The sequence below is a fragment of the Macaca nemestrina genome, chromosome 5, assembly GCF_043159975.1.
Source record: "Macaca nemestrina isolate mMacNem1 chromosome 5, mMacNem.hap1, whole genome shotgun sequence".
Classification (NCBI taxonomy): Eukaryota; Metazoa; Chordata; class Mammalia; order Primates; family Cercopithecidae; genus Macaca; species Macaca nemestrina.
In genome coordinates, this window is record NC_092129.1 from 47,284,115 (window position 1) to 47,308,469 (window position 24,355).

Consider the following 24,355-nt stretch of genomic DNA (forward strand, 5'->3'; position numbering starts at 1 on the left):
GGGCAAATGGTAGGTAAAAAGCTAACTAGTAGGAAGCGGTGGAGGGCTTGATGTTTTGCATCACATTAGTCTGTGTTCTGAAGTTAACAGGTTTATCTTTCCTGTTATGTTTTGTCCTAGTTGCTGTGTCCTTAAGGAATCAAAAGGTCATTTTACCCCAGACATCAGATGCTTACCAGGTATCTGTTGCAAAAAGCGTCTCCATTCCAGAGCTCAGTGCTTTCACACTCTGCTTTGAGGCAACCAAAGTTGGCCATGAAGACAATGATTGGACAGCTTTCTCCTACTCAAATGCATCCTTCACACAATTGCTCAGTTTTGGAAAGGCCAAGAGTGGCTACTTTCTATCCATTTCTGATTCAAAATGTTTGCTGAACAATGCATTACCTGTCAAGGAAAAAGAAGACATTTTTGCAGAAAGCTTTGAGCAGCTCTGCCTTGTTTGGAATAATTCTTTGGGCTCTATTGGTGTAAATTTCAAAAGAAACTATGAAACAGTTCCATGTGATTCTACCATTAGTAAAGTTATTCCTGGGAATGGGAAATTGTTGTTGGGCTCCAATCAAAATGAAATTGTCTCTCTAAAAGGAGACATTTATAACTTTCGACTTTGGAATTTTACCATGAATGCCAAAATCCTCTCCAATCTCAGCTGTAACATGAAAGGGAATGTAGTCGACTGGCAAAATGACTTCTGGAATATCCCAAACCTTGCTCTGAAAGCTGAAAGCAACCTAAGCTGTGGTGAGTTTGTACCTTATTCCTTTTTATTTTCTTTTTTTAGCATTATTCTATGAATATGATTGTCAATAAGGAATTGTACATACACACAAATGTACGTGTATGTATATTCCCACATATAGATATAGATATCTATGTTATCGTTAAAAAACTCTTTTAAGTTTTAAAATGTCGTCTGCTCAGCTCTTATAGCACACATTTGATTATAAACTATGCATGATCCATCAAGACATTTGGTTTAACCACTTTTAAGTTTTCCCCATGTCATAAAATATCACAGAGTTTATCACTAATATAACAACAGTTATAATTGTAGACTCTTAAATAGAAATGTTAACACTAGGCTTGAAATAAAATAAATTAATAAGTAAGTTATTGTTATTTTTTTTGAGACAGCATCTCACTGTGTTGCCCAGGCTGGAGTGCGGTGGGGCGATCTTGGCTCACTGCAAACTCTACCTCCTGGGTTCAAGCAATTCTCATGCCTCAGCCTCCCAAGTCTCTGGGACCACAGGTGTGCGCCACCATGCCCAGCTAATTTTTGTATTTTTTTTTTAATAGAGATGGGGTTTCATCATGTTGGCTCGACTGGTCTTGAACTCCTGACCTCAAGTGGTCCACCCACCTCAGTCTCCCAGAATGCTGGGATTACAGGCGTGAGCCACCCTGCCTGGCCAGTTACTGTTTTTTGTTTGTTTGTTTGTTTATTTTGTTTTGTTTGAGACAGAGTCTTACTCTGCTGCCCAGACTGGAGTGCAGTGGTGTGAGATCTCAGCTCATTGCAAGCTCCACCTCCCAGGTTCACACCATTCTCCTGCCTCAGCCTCCTGAGTAGCTGGGACTACAGATGCCCACCACCATGCCTGGCTAAGTTTTTGTATTTTTAGTAGAGACCAGATTTCACTATGTTAGCCAGGATGGTCTCGAATCTCCTGACCTCATTATCCACCCGCCTCGGCCTCCCAAAGTGTTGGGATTACAGGCGTGAGCCACCAAGTCTGGTCACAAAGGTGATACAGTAATAAACTGATCTTTATCATCCTGGAATTAAATTTCAATTGGATGACTTAAATAAACAACCATCACCTAAGAAAAGTATTTACTCAGCCAGTATTAAATATCAAAACTGTCCATTTTATAGAAAATCTTAATCAGAAATTATCCATTTTTTCTTTGAACATATTTCTCCATTTTTTAAAAATGAGGATTTATAGTTTGTTGCAAATACTGTGTTGTCTCTAGTTCTTCATGAGACTGTAAATGTGCTATTATTAGAAGTAGCTAAATGCAGAATATTTTGAGAAATAATTCTGTGTGATAAAAATTGTATTAAAATAGATCTCCACCTAATATTCTCCATTTACACAAGCTAATTCTGGAAGCTCTTATTTTATTATAGGACTGATTCAAACACAAAAAGTAGAAGTTTCATTATCTACTTTAAATGTCATATGACTAAATCTAAGACAGTGATAATGTATACATTTTAGTCACAGACATAACTCTCAATTAAAAAGGAGAAGAAGGAGCCTAGTATTCAAAAGTAATTTGTGTGTGACTTTGTTCTTGTAAAAAAATTTCATTGGAACACAGCCATGCTCATTAGTTTATATATTGTCTTTGTCTGCCTCTGTGCTACAATGGCTGTGTTAATTGATTGTGATCAATACAGTATAGCCTGCCATCCTAAAATGTTTACAATCTAGCCCTTTAGGAGAACATTTGCCGACCACTGAAACTAGTCTAAAGAACTATGATAGTCCACTTGGCTGAACCACAAACTTTGGACAGCACTAGAAAAGACCTGCTAGATCTCCTCAGCCAGGGAAAACAAACCAATCACCCACAGGCTAGTTTAGCCCTAAGACATGGGTGATGGTGGTAGCATTTATTTGTTCCTGTTCATTTACATTTGTTTCACACAGTGCTTTTAATTGATGAATTATTCCCAATATTAAAAAATTAGATTTCACATAAAAATGAAGTTTTGGATTTTTCTGGTAAATATAATACACTAGGCTACTATATCTGCATGACCAACACAGCTGGAGCTAAATGGTGGCTGCTGCTTTCAAAGGGGCTTCCCAGTTTACTTCAGCCCTTAGCAACCCCTTATTCTTCCCACTCCAGCCCCCTTTTTGTCTTTAGATTGCCTTCTGGCCCTGATAGGCATTTAAGTGGGAATGGTGATTTATGCCACTCCCTTTATATGGGCCAGGAAACTGAAGCAAGAAAATAAGTGGCAGAGGCAGTTGGTGGGCTCCAACACGTGTCTTCTGTCTCCATGTCTAGTATTTATGTCTGGGAATACTCATTTAAAAAATTATTTTAAATTATTTTAATTGATAAAAACTATATGTGTTTATGGTGTACAACATATTTTAATATAGGTATACATTGTGGAATGGCTAATTTGAGCTAATTAACTTTCATTATTATCTCATGTACTTATTTTATTTGTAGACAGAACACTTAAAATCTCTCAGCAATTTTCAAATATACAATCATTGTTATTAACAATAGTCATCATGTTGTACAATAGATTTCTTGAATGTATTTCTCCAGTCTAACTGAAATTTTCCATCCTTTGACCCATACATTTTCAACTCCTGTGCCCTGTCCACCCCTGTGCCCCTGGAAACCACTCTTCTATTATTTGCTTTTATGAGTTCAACCTTTTTAGATTCCACATTTAAGTAAGATCATTCATTTCTCATAATTTCTTAAACTCTGTCTTCTAGACTCCTTTCCCAAGCCTTAAGATTATCAGAGTGCATCAAGTACATACTCATGTACCTTAGTCATCTATAAGTTTTCAAACTAATTTTGTCAAAAGGGTAGCGTGAACTTACACAGTCAATATATTTGTGTCTTTTTAACTTTTATAGTGATCTTCTTGCCATTCCAAGATGACGTTAAGCACTCACATTCCAGACATTCAGATGTCCTGGACTGTGTTTCAGGAGAAATGATGGGAGAGGGAATTTCCTGCTGCTTAATCATCAGCTTTAGGAGTTGAAGAACCCAAGTCACTCATTAACTGACAGGAAATACCTGTAACAGAGATTATATCAAGGCTTGTTAGCTAAGCAAATCTTTCATAAGTGTACCCTGTTAACATTTTAACCTTTCATTTTTTTTCCAGAAAATGAAAGCATCTTGCTGTTTATGGTTATAATTTCCAACAAACTAATGATCAGTACAGTAACCAATGGGAGAATAGAAATTTATTTCTAGCATTCTATTGAATAGACAATGTCTGCTAAATATGAGGTTTTATTTCAGGATTAATTTGTGATGGAAAAATAAATAGATTTTGCAAAGGTATATTGCTAAATAAATTTTAATTTGAAAGTAACATAGTAGAACTGAACTGACTCAATTCAACATTAAAATGTCCTGTCATTTGTTTCACATGTTAAACATCCTAGCCTTAATAAAATTGATATATTATTAGTAAATATTCTAACAATTTTAGAATATGACTTTGTTTTCCTATACTTTTCTAAAAAATATTTGGGAAATGTACCTTAATTAGGAAATTTTCAGCAGATTTTTAAAAACATGGTTAAACCTGTCAATCCTTTTAAAAACAAAATGCTTTATTTTGCAATAAATCTTCTTTTTATAGCATCTTCATTTTTCTTAGAACAATTTTATTAAACACATTCAGTTTTATGACTCTCATGGATAGACAAATTTTTAGTGGACTCTTTAATTATAGGTGCAATTATTTATTTACCTGTGTGATGATTCAAGTTTAGATACTGGCTAATGTCCGTCAATTTCACAAAGAACAGACAGTGCCTTCTCTACTAGTTTTATTTATTTTACTGATTACTACTCTTTCCTGAGGGAGTGGTACGATATAATGCAATGAATAGTCTAAGTTCAAACAAATTACATTTATTTTAACAAGCATTTATTAGGCACTTCCATGGATTAGCTACTGTGGATGTAGAGATAAGACACACTTTATAAGTACTTTATTGTTATTCTTTTCTGAAATTTCTGGATTCGTACTTACTTTTGTTTCCCTCTTTGGATTTTTTACCAAGTTTGCTAAGGTTTCATCAACTCTTGGATTTTTACCCTTTCATAATCATTACAGTTCTGTTCTTCATAGCCTTAAATTCATAGCCTTCACAGCCTTCAATTCATTATTGGTTCTTCCCTTGCACTTCTAACAAATGATTGAATGCAATATTTTTAGATAACTAAATCATTTTTAAATAATAAAATTAAGATAAATCACTTTATCTTTACAAAGGACTTTATACTTTGAGGATGCCCAAACTCTTTATGAACATAGATGACTAAATTTCACTTTAAATATATTTATTCATGAAAAGTTGAAAAATTCATCTTAGTAACAACTGCAAAGAAAAAATGAAAGGAATTACTGTTTTTCTTTTTCTGTTATTGCAACTTATTGTGAGGGTTTGCTCTTCAGTTATTTGGAGTATTATTAAGTAGGTGTGAGAGGAGCAGTGGACTATACATCAGTCTTTTTTACCACAACTTGTGTAAATATTAATATATAGTGACTTCTTTCAGTAGCATAATTTGGAAAGAACAACAGATAGAGAAGGATTAACAGCTTTAGAGCTTTTCCTCAACTACCTGTTTTCAGTGATTACATTTTTTTTCAAAAAAATTTGGCTCTAAATTTTGCTGTTAATGTTATAGAACTTTGCTGCTTAGCTCAGCTAAAACCCAGGTTCTTGTCACACAACCAGGAAAATTTAGGCACGCGTACACATTGAGGGGTGAGTAGAGCAGGACTTCACTGGGCAAAAAGAAAAAAACAAAACAAAAAACCACAACAACAAAAAGCTCAGCAAAGTGAGATGCAGGCCTACTAATAGGCCCTCCACCTCACTAATTGATTGCCAGATCCTTACAGGAGCTGGAGAGAGCAGGCTCCTCCCCTGCATAAGGCACAAATTCTCCGTGGCTCCACCTACCTCCCACAGTGCGCAAGTCAGGCCCTAATCCGCTGTGGGCAGGCTCAGGCAAGGCCTGGGCAGGTTTCCTCATCTGCACAAAAGCATCTGATGTAAACACTTGTGGAGTGGGTGGGAGATTCTCCAGGGACCCCTTTTTATCTGCCTAGGCATTTGGCTGTCTCATTAATATTAAGTAAATATCTGAAAACACCTTTCTGGTAGCCTCAAAAATCAGTAAACACATACAGATCATATTCTAAAACCAATTTGTTGATGATAAACATAACACTATCCAGGAGAGTGAATTGTTTGTTCTTCCTTAACAACCTCCTGATGCATAAATCCATCAGCCAAAGAAAACTGATTGTGATACTGACTTTTTATGCAGATGTGTTGAAAATAGGACTGGGTAGAAATAAAGTTTGTGCATACTTTTTGATATTTCATGTATTTATTTTGGTGTGTTTGTAATGCAAGTTTTCATTTATCAATTTAATTTCCTTTTAATTAAATTAGTCACATGTATTTATACCATTTTTACTTAAAAACATTCCAGTTTGATTTTTATTGTCATTTTGGGTCATATTAAAATAGCGTTTATTGAGTATTTAAAGCAGTGTCAATTTGCTAAACTAGAAGTTCCCCAGAAGGAACAGCTAACTAAAATATTGAGAAGTAAATGTTGGAGTTTCCCATAAAAGAATGCTGCATATTGAAATTTATACGTGTTACTGTGCAATGAAACTGATGAAATGTTCAAGAAAATTGTTAAATATCTTGCTCTAAATCATAGCTCTTCTGATTTTCTTTTCTTATTTTTACCTCTAAGCTCTTTAACCTACTAGTGGGAATGCAGTTTCCCTAAAAACTGCTTTCCCACAACACTGAGCCCTTATCTCCCTTTGTCTTCCAGAGATATTGTATCAGTGCCAGAAGTGGCCTAAGGAGCCCTTGACTGCCAACATTGTGTGTAATATGAGAACCACAGGAACTCCCTCCAGGGTCTCCTCTGTTGCATGCTACAGAGGCTGAGATTTCATTAGGCTCTGAACTTTAAAGGCTTTTTAGTTTACGGAAGTCCCTTACAAAATATAAGTACCTACAAAAGGGAGGTCCTACAAAAATTGGGCTTATAGTAAATGTGATGCAAGGGAATAATGGGCAAAAAGCATTCAAGACAAAATTCCACCTCAGTCCTGCCTTAACTTCTGCCTCCTCGAATATTCTTTTTCCATGGTGCATTTGCTTAAGTTTTCAATCTTTAAAACACCCCCTTCCTCTCTCTGCTTCCTTTCACAGCCAAGCTTCCTCTTCTTGCATTCACTCGTCAGATCTTGGCAGTCTAGATTTCATCATTCCCACACAACTCAAACTATTTTCTATAGAGGTACTACCAAAATCCCAATGCAAAGTTAAAGTTCTTCTCATTCTTTATCACTCTTGGCCTTTCTGGTATTCTCGATATTGCCATACCCTGCATTAAACTTTCTTCTCTTAAATTCTGTAAAACCACTCCTGTAAAAGTTTTACCTTTTTAAGTCTATAGCTCTTTTTCTTATATGTGATGCTTAAATATAGAAATATCTGTGGTTCCATCCTGTTTCCTTCTCCAATCTACAATCTATCTACAGTGATCCCAAACACTCTATAGCTTTTGATGAATATTTCCTGGCTACACCTCTTACAAAACACGTTTGCATCTAGGTGTCACACAGGCACCTCAGTTTCCGTTTCTGTACTTGATGTTTACCCCACCTAAGTCTGCTCTTCTTCTATTATTTCCCATCTCCTTTTATTAGATCGATATGTACCAGTTTCTTAAGCTGGAAATTAGCAAAACGTCCTCTATTCTTCCTTTTTTCCCCATCTTTAATTAGTTGCTAAATGTTATGCATTCTGTCTTTAAATTTCTTGTATCTGTATCTATCTCTGTCGATCCTTTTTACTCATGATATCAAGGCTGAATTATTAGTAGTATTCCTGCTTCTGTTTCCCTTCTTTTGGTTGTAGAACCTAAATGACTGTTTTCAAATGAAATATAGTTTTCTTGCCTACCTCCTTCTCATTTTCCCTCACTGCCTTTAAGAAAGAGTTCACAATGTTAGCAGTTCACCTGGTGAACCCAAAATATCTGAGACAGGTTTCAATTAGTTTAGAAAGTTTATTTTTCTGAAGTTAAGGACACACCCGTGACACAGCCTCAGGGGGTCCTGATGACATGTGCCCAAGATGGTCAGGGGACAGCTTGCTTTTCTATGTTTTAGGGACACAATACATCAACCAATCCATGTAAGATTTACATTGATTCAATCTGGAGAAGGGCGGGACAACTCCAAGTAGTGGGGAGGGGGCTTCCAGGTTATAGGTAGATTTAAAATTTTTCTGACTGACAATTGATTGAAGGAGTTATTATCAGTAGAAAGGAATGTCTGGGTTAAATAAAGGGTTGTGGAGATCAAGATTTTATCATGCAGATGAAGCCTTCAGGTAGCAGACTTCACAGAGGATAGATTGTAAATGTTTCTTATCGGACTTAGGGTTTGTGTTGATGTTAATGCTGGAGGGGTGTAATGAGGCATGTACAACCCTCTCTTCCATCATGGCCTCAACTCAATTTTCAGATTAACTCTGGAAGGATGTTGGCCAAGAGGAGGAGTCCATTCAGATGGTTGTGTGGGCGCCCTAGAAGTTCATTTTTGGTTTACAGCCTTGAGTGCCCACCACTCAAGGTTCCAGTGTGTGGGATTAACCACTGGAAGAAAGACGGAGGGCTCTAGTGTTCATGGTATTGATATTTTCCAAAGCCTTACAGCAGCTGTCCATTGTTTATATATCTGATCATCCTTATCAGTTTTTACTTTACTTTAGCAATGCCCAGTGACTTGGTGCACAGACCATTTCAGTGCCTCCTTGGTATTTGTTTTAGAAATTCTGTCTGCCAGTAAAATACCCATCTCTACTCTCCTACCCCTGGCTCTCTCACAGCCTCCTGTGCCTTATGGGCCGCCTTCTTTGAAATTGATTTCTGTTCACTTTTCTTACCAAGCTGCTGTCACATCCTCCTTTGGGTCACTGCCACCTTTGGAGCACTTCCCTGATAGCACTTAGAACTGTGACGCCATCTTCCTTTCATGCCTCCCTGAGAGCAGCAACTTAAATTAAAGCATCATTCTGGTCTCTGTTCCTCACATAATGTAGGCAATAAGTAAATGTTTGTTGAAGGAATGTGTAAAGGTCTGTGACAAGAGCTGCTTGCCAGTCAGTGTCATGTCATAGCCTGCCTGTAAGATCAGGCCTTTCTGAAGTATCAGGATTCCTTCCTTGGGCCAAGTGCCGCAAGGTATCAAGGATGAAGAAACCATGCCTCTGGAGATACTGTTAAACTGTTAGGTTATTTTCTGCTTATGCATACGGTTTACCTAGTTACTTTTGTAGGCTGGTGCAGGAGCTGTGCCCTCACATTCCCACAGGAAAGTTTTGAAATGTTTATTAGAATAAAATCACTATTATATAAATGTCCCTTAAAATTAAATATGTTGTGCATATTATATATGTGTATATATATGTGTGTGTATACACATACATACATATATATTTGTATTTTTTGTGTGTTTTTGATACAGTATACTTTGTTGTAAGTGTAGCCAATGTTTCTCAAGACTCAAGCTGTTGGAAAAAGTCTGTTAATTGTCAGAGGGACATTTAGTGCAACAGTGAAAATCTACACAAAAAAAAATCAGCTCAAAACTTGTCCTGCTGAGAATAAGTTAGTAAAAGCTTGAAGTAAAAAGACACAGAGACTGAATTGAAGTCACAAAAATGTATTTCTGGAATTACAAATAGCATATGCTAGGATGTATGAACCAAAACTGTGCATGTTATGGGTAATTCATAATATGTAACTTCACTTTTGAAACTTATTCTTGATGTTTGTATTATTTTATTTGTATGAATTCCCACCCAAACTCTTAAAATGTTTTACACAAAAAAGTCCTGAACTTTTTATACAAACTTTAAGGGGCAATGGCACTGCTTTTCTTTTGATGTGTGATGACTGATAAATTGAGTTAAAGATTTCGAGGACAATTTCAATACTTTGGTTTTACATTTGAGAAAATTAAGGCACAGTGACCTTAAGATACTTTCTTGACATCAAAGAATTACTGGTGGACTCTTCTAGGGCTGCTTCTATTAACCGTATGATTCATGATATTTTTTTCTGGATAATATCACTAAATCATAAATCAAACTTACATATTCTCTTTGTGTTGATCAAGGTTCCTACCTGATCCCGCTCCCGGCAGCAGAACTGGCCAGCTGTGCAGACCTGGGGACCCTCTGTCAAGGTAGGGAGCCCACACTGTGCTCCAGAATCTCTTTGCTTTCTACTTGCAATTTTGGATAATGTAGTTGTCATTGTTTTGATTTTTATCGATTTTTCACTTGGAAAGCCAGAAAACAGCAAAACAGAAGAATTTCTGCATGTGTTTTAGTTGTGTGGGTGCACAGTACGTACGGCGTGGAGAAAGAATGCTTTCACACCATGGGTAACCACAATTCCACAAAGCTCTGAGTTTAAAAATGTGAATTTATATCCTATTAAATGTGGATTGGTTTCATTTTTCCCCCATGTCTTCTCAAGAATATACTGGACTTGCAAAAAGTCCAGTGTAAATACAGTGTACAATACTTTGAAGAAGTATTCATGTCTATAAAACAAAGAGGGAAATTTATTTGAATATTCAGTTAACTTTAAGATAAGGCCGTAAGGCAATTTATGATGACAAGATAACTTAAATCTTAAGATTAAAATGGTTAAAGTAAACTAATGTTAATGTAACTGTGTTAATTGTTATGATGCTTACTATATTGTGGTCAGTATTTCAGTTACATATTATGTACTAAATAGTTGCATGCTAAATAATATGTAAAGTTATACAAGTTTTAAAATAATAATATAAATATTTTGCTTTATTTTATCATTTCTCTTCCTAATTACCCATGACTCTTTTCATCTATTCTATTAAATACTTCTATAATGAAGTAGCATGTTCTATGTACCACATTAAGAATCACAGCCATGCCTTTTGTAAAAGCTGGATCTCTTATTAAGAAGATCATAGCACAAAGGTGACAGTGGTTAGAAGTGAGATTGAAGAAGTAGAAACCTAAGCTCTCTTCTGTGGTTCCAGTGTGAGAGTAGGGCAGGCAGGAGATGGGGTGGGGTGTAACTTATTATTATCTTTGTTTTCCTTTTGGAGACATTATTTCTTTGATATTATTATTAATCAACACCCTATGAAAATTAAGTCATCAAATAGTTTTTTCCCCGTAATCTCTGCGTAGTTTTCAAATTGTTATATGAAATTTTAAAAATCTGTAATTCTGTTTAGTTCAAGATCTAAAGTTTTAAAAAAGTTATTTTTATTCTTAAAATTATTCTCACCTGAGATATCTGACATAATACTTTGAAAATGTCTCCCTTGTAAAGCTTGCCCTATGAAATACTTTTTATTCATCAGTGTTTAGTAAACTTGTTGGAATCTTTAAATGATTAACTTAGTCTATGCATTTCATTTGTCTTTTTCTTTACATTCATCTTAAGAAGAAGTACATTTTTCTTCTGAGATTTTATTTCTCTAGTCTCAATGTTATTAGGCAAACTTAGTTTAGAGAACTTTCAAGCTGCAGATCTGTACAGGCTGCTTTCTATAACTTCTGACAGACTCAGGAAACTGAGTTCTAGAAGGGTTTAGTGTTTCACTGTGTGATTGCCAGCTTGTTAATGGAGATCTAGGTCTAGAATCTAGAATCTAAATGTCCTTTCTCTCGTCACTTTGTGCTTGCTCCAAACCCTTGTGTATTATAGCATCAAAGGCCATGTGTACTGATTCTTAATGTGCCATAGGAAGCATTGCTTCATCTTACACATTACAACCTTGGAGTCTGTTGTATTTCAAAATGGTTTCCATTCTTGCCCTGTATATTTTAATGCATTAATTATAAATTGCTTATCCAAATTAACTGTCATGTGCTCTTTGCAAAATTACATCTTTCTCATCTTTATTACCAGCTACTGTAAACTCTCCTAGTACTACACCACCCACTGTCACCACTAACATGCCTGTTACTAACAGAATCGATAAACAAAGGAATGGTAAGAAATCGTTACCTTTTATATTTTTAGTATGTCTAACATAAAAAATTGTATTCTAAGGAGGGAAATATGTATTATTCCAACAAAGTTGCTGTTATTGGAGTCAATTGGTACATTTGTAGGACTAGTAAAATTAATAAAGATCACTTAACTCTGTTGAGTTCCTCATTCTTATGACCAGTGGAATGAGTACATTTCCAGTACTCCTCTTTTGCGCTTTTAGCCAAAATTTTTTTCAAAGGAAGTTTTAGGGGAAAAAGCATTTAATTAGAAGGCATTAATGTGCATCATAATAGAGATCAGATAAAAACATATTTCCGTGGTATTTTGTCAGATTATTTTCTGCAGAAAACAAGTTTTAAAGGATTTTACAAATTTCAAAAAACTAAGTAATTTTAATAATTTGATTTCTCACTTAAGTGAACTTTATGTTCATGTATTTGTGACATTTAAATCAATTTTCATAGTAATACTTTGCTTTCGGTTTTTATTTGCTGAAGAATAATAGATTGTGATTATATATCAACTAAATCAAATCAATTTTTGAATGACAACAATTAAAGTCACTTCAAATACTTCTTGCTTTTTTCCTCCAAATATACTTTTCTATTATTTATAATTTGCAAATACAGCAGTGTATGGTAAGAAATAAACAGAGGAAAAGTCAGGTGAATAGAGTTCTTTAAGCTGTTCCTAGATGAACCACATGCATGGCCTTTTGGTAATTCACAGTGAGCGATTTCAGTTTCTTCTAATAAAAGAGAAATTCCAATCAGGTGACCATACCATTGCTTTGAATACAGTAATATTCTCAAATATGAAGCATTAGAAACAAAGAAATTTTCTAAACTCCAGTCATTTAGCTTATGAGGCCAAGACATCTGTAATATATCACCAGGGACCCAAAACCCTGAGAAAGGAAACCCACATAGTTCATTTTTTCTTGGCTTCAGAGGTTACATTAATTTCCTCTGTAAGACATTTAAATTGGAACTATGGAATATTTTACATGAAACGTAGATATAAATTTCATTAGGGTTATAAAGGCGTCGATTCAGGGAGTGTTTATGGTTATTCTGGTAGTTACACCAAGGAGATTTATGATGGAGCAAAAATTCCAGCATCCCCCAAGAAAGCAACAGCAGCTGAAATTTCCAGTGCATATTTCACATGGACTCTAGCCAGTAGATGGGAATATTATAATTCTAACTAAGTATTTCACTCTTTGTATGAACATACAAAGAGCCTCTGTGGTATTCTCCCTCCAGGACTGACACATCCTCTACTGCCCAAGAACTTTTATACCGTGCTTCAGAGTCCTTGACTTGGTGGAGTGGAGCTGTATTCACTCAATCATATCATTTCTGACATTCTTGAAGAAAGCCTTGTTTAGGCCATCTCTCTGCGTCATAACCTTCATTGGAGTTTCAACAAAGCAAGCAAATGTTAGAATCAGTTAAAATGTTCTGCTTAACCATATTAATGAAAAAAAATCTAATTCAGATAATTCTTAATCAAAATGTCATCTTAGCGTTTAAAAATATTTGGGTCATTATATGACGGAAAAATTCTCAAAATTGTGTGTCAAATTTGTGTACCATCTTAACAATTTTTTTACCATTTCTCTGAATCACATATACTATTTAATATGGTTTTTTTCCTAAATTGACTCACTTTTTAACTTAAACATTTGTGTTTACTTGGGAAAATCTATTTCACGACTGTAAAGTGAAACCAGTCCTACTTGTTATAATACAGATATAAAAAGTGAATATAAATATAATGTAAACAATGTTTTAATGTTCTCCCTGTATCCTATTACCTTCTCACATCTTAGAGCGTGAAGCCTTCATTATCTTTTTAAAAAGGAAGACTAACAAAGTATTAGAGACAGACTGTAATTAAGATTTTTTCTTTGATGTAATCAAATTTGAAATTGAAGAGAATTACTTTTTCACCTATGAATAAATGCTATTTAATGTCATGTCCTGGATTATCATCACTGATATAATATTAACAATTTCTTATTCTTTGGGAAACAGAGAATAAACATTCTCAGGCTTGCTTTCTGATATATTAGAGAATTCTATTTTATTTACTGTAAGAAAGATTGGCACAACTGTCAATTATCTAATTTGTCCAGTCCTTTTAACTCTTGGCTATCAGAATTTTACTGAGTCAATCAATAACAATATTGCATTGTTGGGAGAGGAGAGGGATTGAGTTTGTTTGATAATCAGATATATTTATCATAGTGTATCAATAGAATTTGTTTTCCTGGTTTTTGTGAAATGTTCCTATTTTTCTGTGTAAAGTTATTTTTGTTGTTTGCCATAGGACTTTTATCTGATACCTCAAATTACACTAAGTCCTCATTAATGTCATTGATAGGTTCTTAGAAACTGTGACTTTGAGCAAAATAACATGTAATGAAACCAATCTTACCATAGGCTGATTGATATAAACAAGAGTTAAGTTCCTACAGCATATTTCTGGTCACAGAAACATCACCAAACTTCCAAGTAAAGACTGAAAGCCTTCTAATATTTAACATTGTAGTTAATATGAGCTGTACATACATTTAAGAAAGATTAATGAAAACAAGTAAGATAATTGATTGCCCAAATTTGGGTGAGCCAGTGAGTGACTGCAGACTTAGTGGCGGTGATGGGTTAAATCAAGAAACAAATGTTTGCGCAATGAAAATTGCGAGGAGCACCACCTGCAACCAAGCAGTTCCAAAACAATCACCAATATGGGGGTTCACCGAGTGCTTTCATACTATATCATTTATTGTTGTGCTTTTATATGATTATCTTATACTTTTTGAATTTTTGTTTTACACTAATTTGTAGCCATTCATTAATTGACTTTCCAACCTGCTTATTCTATCCAGTTCAGGGTGGCGGGTGGCTAGAGCCATCTGGGCAGCTCAGGGCTGCAGGCAGGAACTAGCCCTGGCCAGGACGCCATCCCATGGCAGGGCACACACACACACCTACACCTACTCACACTGGAACCGTGTAGACAGGCCAGTGAATCCAAGGTACGCAGCTTTGGGATGTGGGAAGACACTGGAGGACCTGGAGAAACCCCATGCAGACAAGGGGAGAACATGGAGACCCTGCACAGACGGGGGACCTGGCCAGGAATTGACTCTTCTCCTCATCAACTTTGTAATGAAACTCCATTGAATGAAATGATGTTACTCAGGGATCTGCTGTGTACACTAAGAAAGTATTTAAAGCTATTTTTCACAAACAGGTATTTCAGGATGTGGATGATCTGGGGATTCCCACAAATAATGACCTTTTATATGTTTTCCATTACATTCCCAAGAAAAGCTCTTGGACTAATTATTATTCCACTCCAAATCGTATCTTCTCTGCTTCAAACATCACTCTAGTGCTATTGAATAGTAAACTTTTGTGAGGTTGTCACAAGCAACCCAAGTAAGGAATTCACTCCATTAGTCTGTATTATTGTTCTAAAAACCTGGTTTACAAGTAAGTACAGATTGTAACACTGCTTCCAGTTTCTCACATATGTTTAGCTATTTAAATAACGAATTCCTTCTAAGATCGTTTGAATGGATCCATTACTCTGCTTTTTATGCCGTATATCTTAAAGAAACTGTGTGTTTAGGAGCTGCAGGATGCCAGTCGTATTGTAAATGCCACTGTCATAATAGAATTCCCTCATCACTAGTTCAAAGAAATAACCAGGTATCTAGATTAGCATTTGGTTTATATTTTAACGTCTGTTTTTTCAAATATGTATTTAGGCCTATCATTTCAAACCTGTACTTTACATCCTTGAATATCGCATAGATTAGAGCAATGTCATTTCTATATTCTCCAAGAAACTCTGAAAAAAAGTGTAAGAAGCTAAAAAAGGGAAAGATTAATTGGAGAAGAGACCTACAAAAAATAATGTTGTTTTGATAACCACATTGGTAATCACAGGCAGTGATTTCTGCTTGAAGTTCTGCATGCTGAAAGAAGTATCTAAATGGAAAATGGATATATTCTTAAATCATTTTCCCCATTAATGTCTATAATAAAATCTTTGGGCCTAGATGTCATTATTAGGATAGTACATACATATTTTGAAGTCTCTGGAACACAAGAAGATTTGTGAATAGCTTTTAAAACACCATGAGTAGTGTTAACATTTGTAAGAGAAGACAACTTTACTGCTATGGTAACATGGAAAATCCTGCATGTGTGTCTTAATTATGCATTTCCTCCAATTGCAATGTTGAAGCCAATTATTTTGCTCTAGTCCAAACCCTTCTCACCAGCCCTTCAGTGAACATATTTTTTTATGTTGCTTTGACAGTTCACTCTTGAACTTTTCTCATGGTTACTTATTGACTGCATTATTCAAAAATTTTAAATAAATGTAACAAGTGGACTGGGGCAGGAAACAATGTTTAAAGAAAACATCTTAAATATTTGGATGCTTTCTAAAAAATGCAGAAATGTCAATGATTTTTAGAATTTTGACGTATTTTCCTAAGAGGGAACAAATACTACTCTTATAACAAAAGCATGCTTTAGGTTTCCATCTAGTGGTGGCTTTTCAGATACTCTGCTAGCATTGATAATACAGATGCTCCTCCACTTGCAGTGGAGTTTGCATTCCTATAAACCCATTGTAAGCTGAAAATACTGGAAAATATCAAAAGTCAAAAATGCATTTAATACACCCAACTTGCTAAACATCATAGCTTGCTGAACCCACCTTAAACACGTTCAGAACACTTACCTTAGCCTACAACTGGGCAAAATCATGTAACACAGTCTATTTTATAATAAAGTGTTGAATATCTCATGTACTTTATTTAATGCTAAACTCGAAAAATGAAATGGACATATGGGTACTAGAAGTACAGTTTCTACTGAATGCCTTTTGTTTTCCTACCATCATAAAGTTGAATGCTGATGAACTATAAGTAGGGAACCTTCTGTATAGTCACAGAATATTACCAGGATCCTGAAATAACTGTTTGACCCTCACAATTTGAATTTTCTCCCAATCATTCAGAACATCTGTGATTTGATACGATGAGATCTACAGTGTAAAAGTTATCTTTATATGTATTATTATGTTTTACATGTTCCTCCAAATATTTTTCATTCAGAACATTTTTTTTAAAGGAATATAAAAGTCAAGATCATTAAAATACCCAAAGAATTTTAGAAGTCGAAATAAATAGTCTGCATAAATTAAATTCGCCTGTGCTTGGACTTGTGCCAGTTTTATATATTTATATTACTACATCCAGGGGCAGCAATCTATATTATTTAGCACAAGACTCTGACACTTGCTGGAAAGACATTCCTTTGTTAGTGGGACTGGAATTTGCATTTTGGTAGATTTGGAAATTCCCAGAGGCTAACTTTTACATTTTTTTTTCTACTGCCTCCCCACAAGTTTTACTGTTTTCTTCAACATTGCTATAATTATGTATTTCTATATTTGTGTGCCTATTTTACTTAAGACTTACCTAAACCTATAAGCATGAAGAAAGATAATCGACAATGGAGATTCAAAAATTGTTCTTCTCTCTATAACCTACCATATTTTAAAAGGGTATTTTTCTCACTAGCTGCTTTGACTAAAGCACCCATTTACAGCTATTCAGCAAACCCTTGCTGGTGAGTTTGATTTTTATTTTAAAAAATCAGTTTAAAGATTTTCCCCCACCCAAAAAGCAGAATCTTCTTTACAGTAAGGTTTTCTTTTTAAAATGAGTTAGTTCAATGAAAATTCTGCTTGCAAATATTATTTATTTTTTTCCTCTACTTTGCTATAAATTAGCATATTTAAGAAATTTTGATGAAAAGTCTGGTGAAATGCCACCTAATAGTTTAATAGAAGTGCTTTATTAAGCAGGGGAAAGAGAGGAAAAGGAGAGGAATTAGAGCAGTAAGTATGTGTATGCCTGTTCTACTTTTTCAAGTTAATTCCTCCACATGATCTCATTCAAGTTTTCAAATCCCAAACTCTTTATCATTCCTTATAATGCACAGAAAGCATAATGCCTTGTTATCAGAAGTCAAATTGTACATGAAAACAGTTAACACATTACAGACAGTAGATATCAGAAATCTATAGAATTAAAAAATATGAAGAAGCATATACAAGTAATAAGAGTAAGCTAATTGATAATTATTTCTAAGAAGTTGGAAGGTCAAAAAGCTTAACAGCAAAATATTTCGTATTTGTTTTGCCTATGTAGAAGGTGTTTCTTTTAACTTATATTGTAAATTATGTGATTATGAATAAAACTATATGATTGTATGACTTACGTGATCATAACTTTAAATTGTTTGATAATTATATAACTACAAAAATACAGTTAATGGACTAATCCTATTTCCAATGGGCAGATGGAATTATCTATAGAATATCCGTAGTGATTCAAAACATCCTTCGTCACCCTGAAGTAAAAGTACAGAGCAAGGTGGCAGAATGGGTAAGTGAGCTTGTAACTTTTCTTTTTTAAAAAAATTCTTTAACTTCTGGGAATCTGGAAAAGACTAGTTAACTGAATCCACAAATTATACTGAAACACAGATGATATTCATTAGAAATACATAAGTAGATACGTAAGTTGTTGTCCTTATGCATAGGAAGAGAAGTACATTTGAATAAAGGATAAGAACTGAGCCTAGTAGACTATCAGTGTCTTAAATAAGAATAGTATCGCACAAATGGAAATAGATTTTGGTGGCAACAGTTATCTTTATTTCCTATTAGATCCATATATTTTCTACTATATTTTTAAACAGATTCTTTTAAAAAATTGTTTGAATGTTTGGTCAAAACCAACAAGTATGAAAAAACGCATTATGAAAGTCTTCCACCCATCCTTGCTGCTCATCTGCGTGGAACCAACCCAATAACCAACAGCAAATAGGAAATCACTGTTAGTTTTCTCTGCTTTTTTCAGATATCTTGGTGCACCTGAAAGAAAATTAAACTATAGATTCTTACTTTCTTTTTTACACTAAAAGTAGTATACTTTACATACCATTCTATACCGTACTTATTGTTGCCAGATTTGCAACATTAGAGAACTTTATGGGTTTTTTTTGTTTTGAAAAAACAATGCATACTATTTCATTATGTGGCTGTTCAATCATTTATTTAGCAGATCTTCTGTTGATGGACAGTTAGACTGTAATTTAACCAGTATCCTATTGATAAACATTTTGTAGCTTTCAATTTAAAAAATTTAACATTTTATTTTCTTCTTTTTCTTACAAATACAACACATGGATTTTTTCATTTTCTTCTTCACAATAACAATCTCAAAAATTTTATTTTCCATAGGTTTCTATTCTATTATTTCATTTCCTACCTACGGCATACTATGAGACTTCGTACTTCTTTTTATATATAATGCTGTTACGGTTCAAACATTTTTTTTAATTGAGTCACTATACATTCTGAAATAAGAAAAATGGGTTTTCATATATATTTGGTGTTCGATAAATGTGTCTTTGGTAGCAAAAGAAATTTTACACATTGAGAGGAAGTGGTAGCTACACACACACACACACACACACACACACACACACACACCTATATATATATGAAAAATAACTGATAGAAAACAGTCTTCATTTTAAAGACAGTACTCTTTAAAAAAAAGTTGCCCATAGGTAACAATAGTAGGTAATTAACTCTGTTACAAAATTGGTGAGAAAGGTGAAATTCTCTATTGAAATAAAAGAAAAATACTACTGTTGATTTGGGGGAATGCCACATTGAGATTAGTAACTCATTCAAACAGTAGGAGATATGTTTAACCTCTCAATGGAGAGAGCAGGCTGCAGAAAGAGTATATTCTTTCTGTGTATCCCATTTTCTTTCCAGCATTGTTCTTTTTGTTTAAAGTCAGAATGATTTCAGAAGATAAAATTCTTTATTTTCATTCTCAAGTAAGCTACTGTTAGCTTATTTGTGCAAATAACGGGTAATGTTATTAATCTGAAATTAGCATTCATTAGAAAGTTTGTGCTAGATAAGGTATAAGCTTACATTTATATTTACTTCATGCATGGTTTTCGACATAGCTTTATTTTCATCTGCAGCTAAACTTTACTAGACGTTTTTGTTTAAAATGCAAGATACCAAAGCAGATACTTGATAACAGAGAAAATATAAATGGTGTACCTGTTTCAAATTACTACTATTTACAATTTTAAAATAATTTAACACTTTTTTTGCTACGATTCCCTAAAATTTACATTCAGTTTTGGAAATGCTTAAAAGAAAGGCTATATGAAACAAATGTGTATATGAAAGAAGGCCTAAATCACCCTTCGGAGATGACATGTAAATAGGAGGCTCTCATGTCAGTGAGGGAATCCTGTTTTGCAATTGTATGGGAAACTGCATCATGGAAGCTTCTTTATATTGGAGGAATCCATTGCTTCATTAAAAATTCTTATGCTGAAACCATAAAGACTGCTAAATAACCACATAATAAATACATAGTTCCAATAGTATTGAACTTATTTTATTTTTACATTTATATTGTTAATTTATAATTTTTCTTATTACTAATATTGTGAGATGGTAATTACTAGAAAAATGTTTTAGTGTACCTCAGTGTTTGTTGAATCAAGAATAGAGAAGATATTTATTGTGCAAATCTTCTTTAATACGAGGGCTAGAGAGGAAATGATAGTTTTCCAAACAGACTTGGGCTCCAATCTGGCATCTGCTACTGCTTACTTGGATGCTCTTGGGCAAACCATTTCTTCTCTGAAAGCTCAGTTTCTTTATATATAAGACTGTGGGGTATGTGGGGATAATACCTATTGCATTGGTTGTCGTGAGGATTGAAAGGAATAACATTTATCAAATTCTTGGTACACAATGATCCATTAACTGTCACCTTTACCTTTCACTCCTCCAACTCTTCAGGATTTTCCCAGAGTCTTATCTCAGTAACAACTTATGTTTTAGGTAGAAACTTGATTTAGATATATTTTTAAGGTATTATCAAAACTCATCCTTTTCCATTGTGTTTTCCAGCTCAATTCAACCTTCGAAAATTGGAACTACACGGTTTATGTCATTAATATCAGGTAAGACAGAATAAATAATTTGATAAATTAAAAGTAGTGTCTAATTTTATGCTTCTATTTGTCTCTCTGATTGTACCAAAATATACATACAAATACACACAGCTACCATATGCATAATCTTTCTAAAACAACTGTATTAGTTCATTGCACAAAAAAACCTCAATGCTGCAGTGATGGTTTTAAAATGTTTTGATCATGCATTCCAGTTGATTTGTATTTGTTTTAAATGAAAAGTGTGTTGTGTGTTTGTGTAACTGAATCAATATATGTTATAATGTGTCAAAAATTAAAATTGGATAATTAACTATAAATAGAAGTTATTAGTCTCTTCTCACACCCTGGTGGATCACCTAGAGCACTTTTTTTTCCAGATCTAATCTCATATATCGACAGTCTGATTGCAACCTAACTTTTCGAAATTATCCTTCACTGTATTTATATTTAGTTCCTCCACTAATCTTCAGCAATTCGCATTGTCCATATATCCTCCTGTGTACCTTGTTTTCACAGTTCTATACCTGAACGAGTTTTCTAAAGTGTATGTCATGACCCCTAAACATATATTCTGTGAAGATAAGAGATTTAATAACACAGAAAAGGGGTCAAATCGTCATATAAGTTCAGGAAGTATGTTATACAAACTGAAGCATATTTTTTATCAGAATGTCTCAATTTCTTTAGTGTGATAATATGAATTGTGAATCTTCAAAACAGAGCAAAGCCCACAGTTGCCTAGCTTTATGAAAGAAGTTAGAACCTCAGGACACACATTTGGAAATATTGGCTTAGAATTCCCATTCTGTCTCTTTATTTCAGGTCCCCAAATTTTATTGTTGATGATGCAGTTGGTGAGGTGGATTAATGGTTATATGTATTTGTGTTTTTAGTTTTCACCTGAGTGGTGGAGAGGACAAGATTAAAGTCAAGAGAAGCATTGAGAATGAGCCAAGGTAACAGGACAAAGTCTTATAAAGAGTGTAACATTCTTTCTCTTGCTCACTACTTTATCTGGTAGAGAAATGAAAACAATTGGATGGAAAAGAAAATCTTAATCACATAGCACAGTTATTTCTTTAGCACTACTGTACACTACTTTTTTCTTGTAGTTAAAACTGTAATAGAACAGACTGGGTAGTAATGTATATCCGATGAAAAATAATTGAGAAATAGGGCATTTAAAATGGATGGATTATTATTTTTAGTATTTCCAGTTTATTTATGATAACCCATTGCCTCTTACTTGAAATTCCAAAGGTACCTTCAAAGAAAATAGCTTTAAATAAAGTGTTTATATATGATAACATCTAATAATATGGATAATAGATGCCAAAATGTTTTCAGCATTTAAAGGTATTAGCTAATTTTCTGAAGTCTCCATTTTAAAATTTATATCAGGATCATGCTTTAATCATGCAGGTAATTTAATTGATATGTCCAGCATATATGACCAGTTGGTATGTAAGGACCAACTGTTTAGAGTACTGTAAAACAAAAGAAAACCCCTAAACTTCCAAATGGAATAAATTTAGTTGTATTTAGGTTATTCAGGTCATGTATTGCATCTCTGTAGATTTTTTTTTCTTGGGACAGAGTCTCACTTTGTCACCCAGGCTGGAGTGCAGTGGTATGACTATCACTCACTACAGCCTTGAACTCCTGGGCTCAAATGATCCTCCTGCCTCAGCCACCTGAGTAGCTGGGACTACATACATGTGCTACCATGCCTGGCTAATTTTTAAAATACTATTTTTGTAGAGACTGGGTCTTACTGTGTTGCTCAGGCTCGTCACAAACTCCTGGCCTCAAGTTATCCTCCTGTCTCAGCCCCCCTGAGTGCTGGGATTGCATGTACAGGCATGAGATGTTATATCTGGCCTCCATAGAATTTTTTAAAAATTTGTTGTAAAGGAAAAGTTTCTATAAGTCTTACTGGATCTCAATAGACTGAATTGATATTAGTGGATATACAGCCCTGATTATGGAGCCTGCTTCTTTTCAGGTGATATCTTCTTACTATGAGAAGATAAAATTTCATATGAGGATTGACCAGAGAGCTTTTTTTTTCTTTTCAATTCAACACTAGAGAAACAAGTGTTTTGAAAGTTATATTGAAAGATGTCATTTTCGTATACATATTAAATGGATTGGATTGAGTCATCTGATTAGGGAAACTTGTTTCTATTTTCTGGTATTTTTTCTTTATGATATGAACACAGTTGTATATTTCAGTACTGTATTCTTGAAGGTGACAAAACTCTTCTCCACTATTTAACCAAATAGTTTTTTTCAATCCTTTCTGTTAGGTCATATTGCATCTTCAGTAATGGATCCAGCAGCAATCAGGATCCCTTTGCTGGACACTTTGTGTAGCAACTGGGACAGCCCTGGATTTGGTAGATATAGCCAGTGGTATACCTTCTTCAGGCAGTCAGCATTCGCTGTTTAGTTTACTTACTGTGGTTCTTCTGCTACCTGGTGATACTAAAGTCAGCCATCGTTAGTACATGTCAGCACCTCAGAAACTCTTCTTGAAGGACATTTAAATTCATGGGGTTTCAGTTTCCTGGTCTGTCAAAGCAATGAGTAATTTTACAGAAAATTATAGGGAGAATGAACTGAAACAGTGTATATAACAAAATCCACATATTTAGGGTTTTTTTTGGTATGAACTCTTGTCATTATTTAATATTTATGTTCATAGCCTTTCTTGCCTCTCTTTTTTCTATTCTCTATGGCTCTTACCCACATTGATGAGGCTTCATAGTCTCAGTTTTTCTCAAAACCACAATCTACTACTTTTACACACATTCTTTTTTAAAAAAAAACCTTTTCTTTTCAATTTGATTGTATCACTTAACACAGACCGTAGCTTCAGATAATGCTATCATACTCTATTGCCTAGACAGACAGGAAACCAAAGCCACAGAGAGGTTTTTTTTTTTCAAATAAAGAATGGCTGATAGTAACAACAGATAGAATGTGACTTTGTAGAACCATAAAATAGTTTCAGTTTTCAGGATGAGAGAGGAAAACACACAGATAAGACCTGTGAAAATGTATGGCTCTTCCTGACTTCTTGGGTTTGGGTATTCAATATCACCCACAATGCTTTGGGCTAATTATGTTCTCAGTATTCAAGACAAGTAAAAGGTCACTTTCCCAGCCGTAAGTTCTCACCAGCTGGAGTGGTGAAGCTTGTCTTCAAACAATGATTTAATCAAGGGATACTTTTTCAAGAGCCATTTTAAAAATTGTTAAGCTATCATAGTCACATCTCTATTCACAGCTATCTTTATAGTCATTATGTTTGCCTTATCCTGAAATATGGCTTACATGTGAATGGTAAGCAGTAGATCATTTTAGAGAGAGCTTTTCAGAGTTAATTATGAGAAGAGTAG

General features: G+C 34.4%; 1 protein-coding gene across 9 annotated transcripts in view; it reads left to right on the plus strand.

Moving 5' to 3' along the window:
* Window positions 1-24,355, plus strand: part of LOC105465745 (adhesion G protein-coupled receptor G6) — a 135,537-nt gene that overhangs the window by 62,832 nt on the left and 48,350 nt on the right. For 6 of the 9 annotated variants that reach the window (XM_011714313.3, XM_011714320.3, XM_011714314.3 and 3 more), the window contains exons 4-9: window positions 121-744; window positions 9,968-10,036; window positions 11,764-11,847; window positions 18,246-18,331; window positions 20,905-20,957; window positions 21,845-21,907. In XM_011714313.3, coding sequence (XP_011712615.2) covers window positions 121-744; window positions 9,968-10,036; window positions 11,764-11,847; window positions 18,246-18,331; window positions 20,905-20,957; window positions 21,845-21,907 — 979 coding nt within the window. The remainder of the gene's footprint in view (window positions 1-120; window positions 745-9,967; window positions 10,037-11,763; window positions 11,848-18,245; window positions 18,332-20,904; window positions 20,958-21,844; window positions 21,908-24,355) is intronic. The other 3 variants (XM_011714319.3, XM_011714321.3, XM_011714323.3) reach the window with 1 other exon arrangement.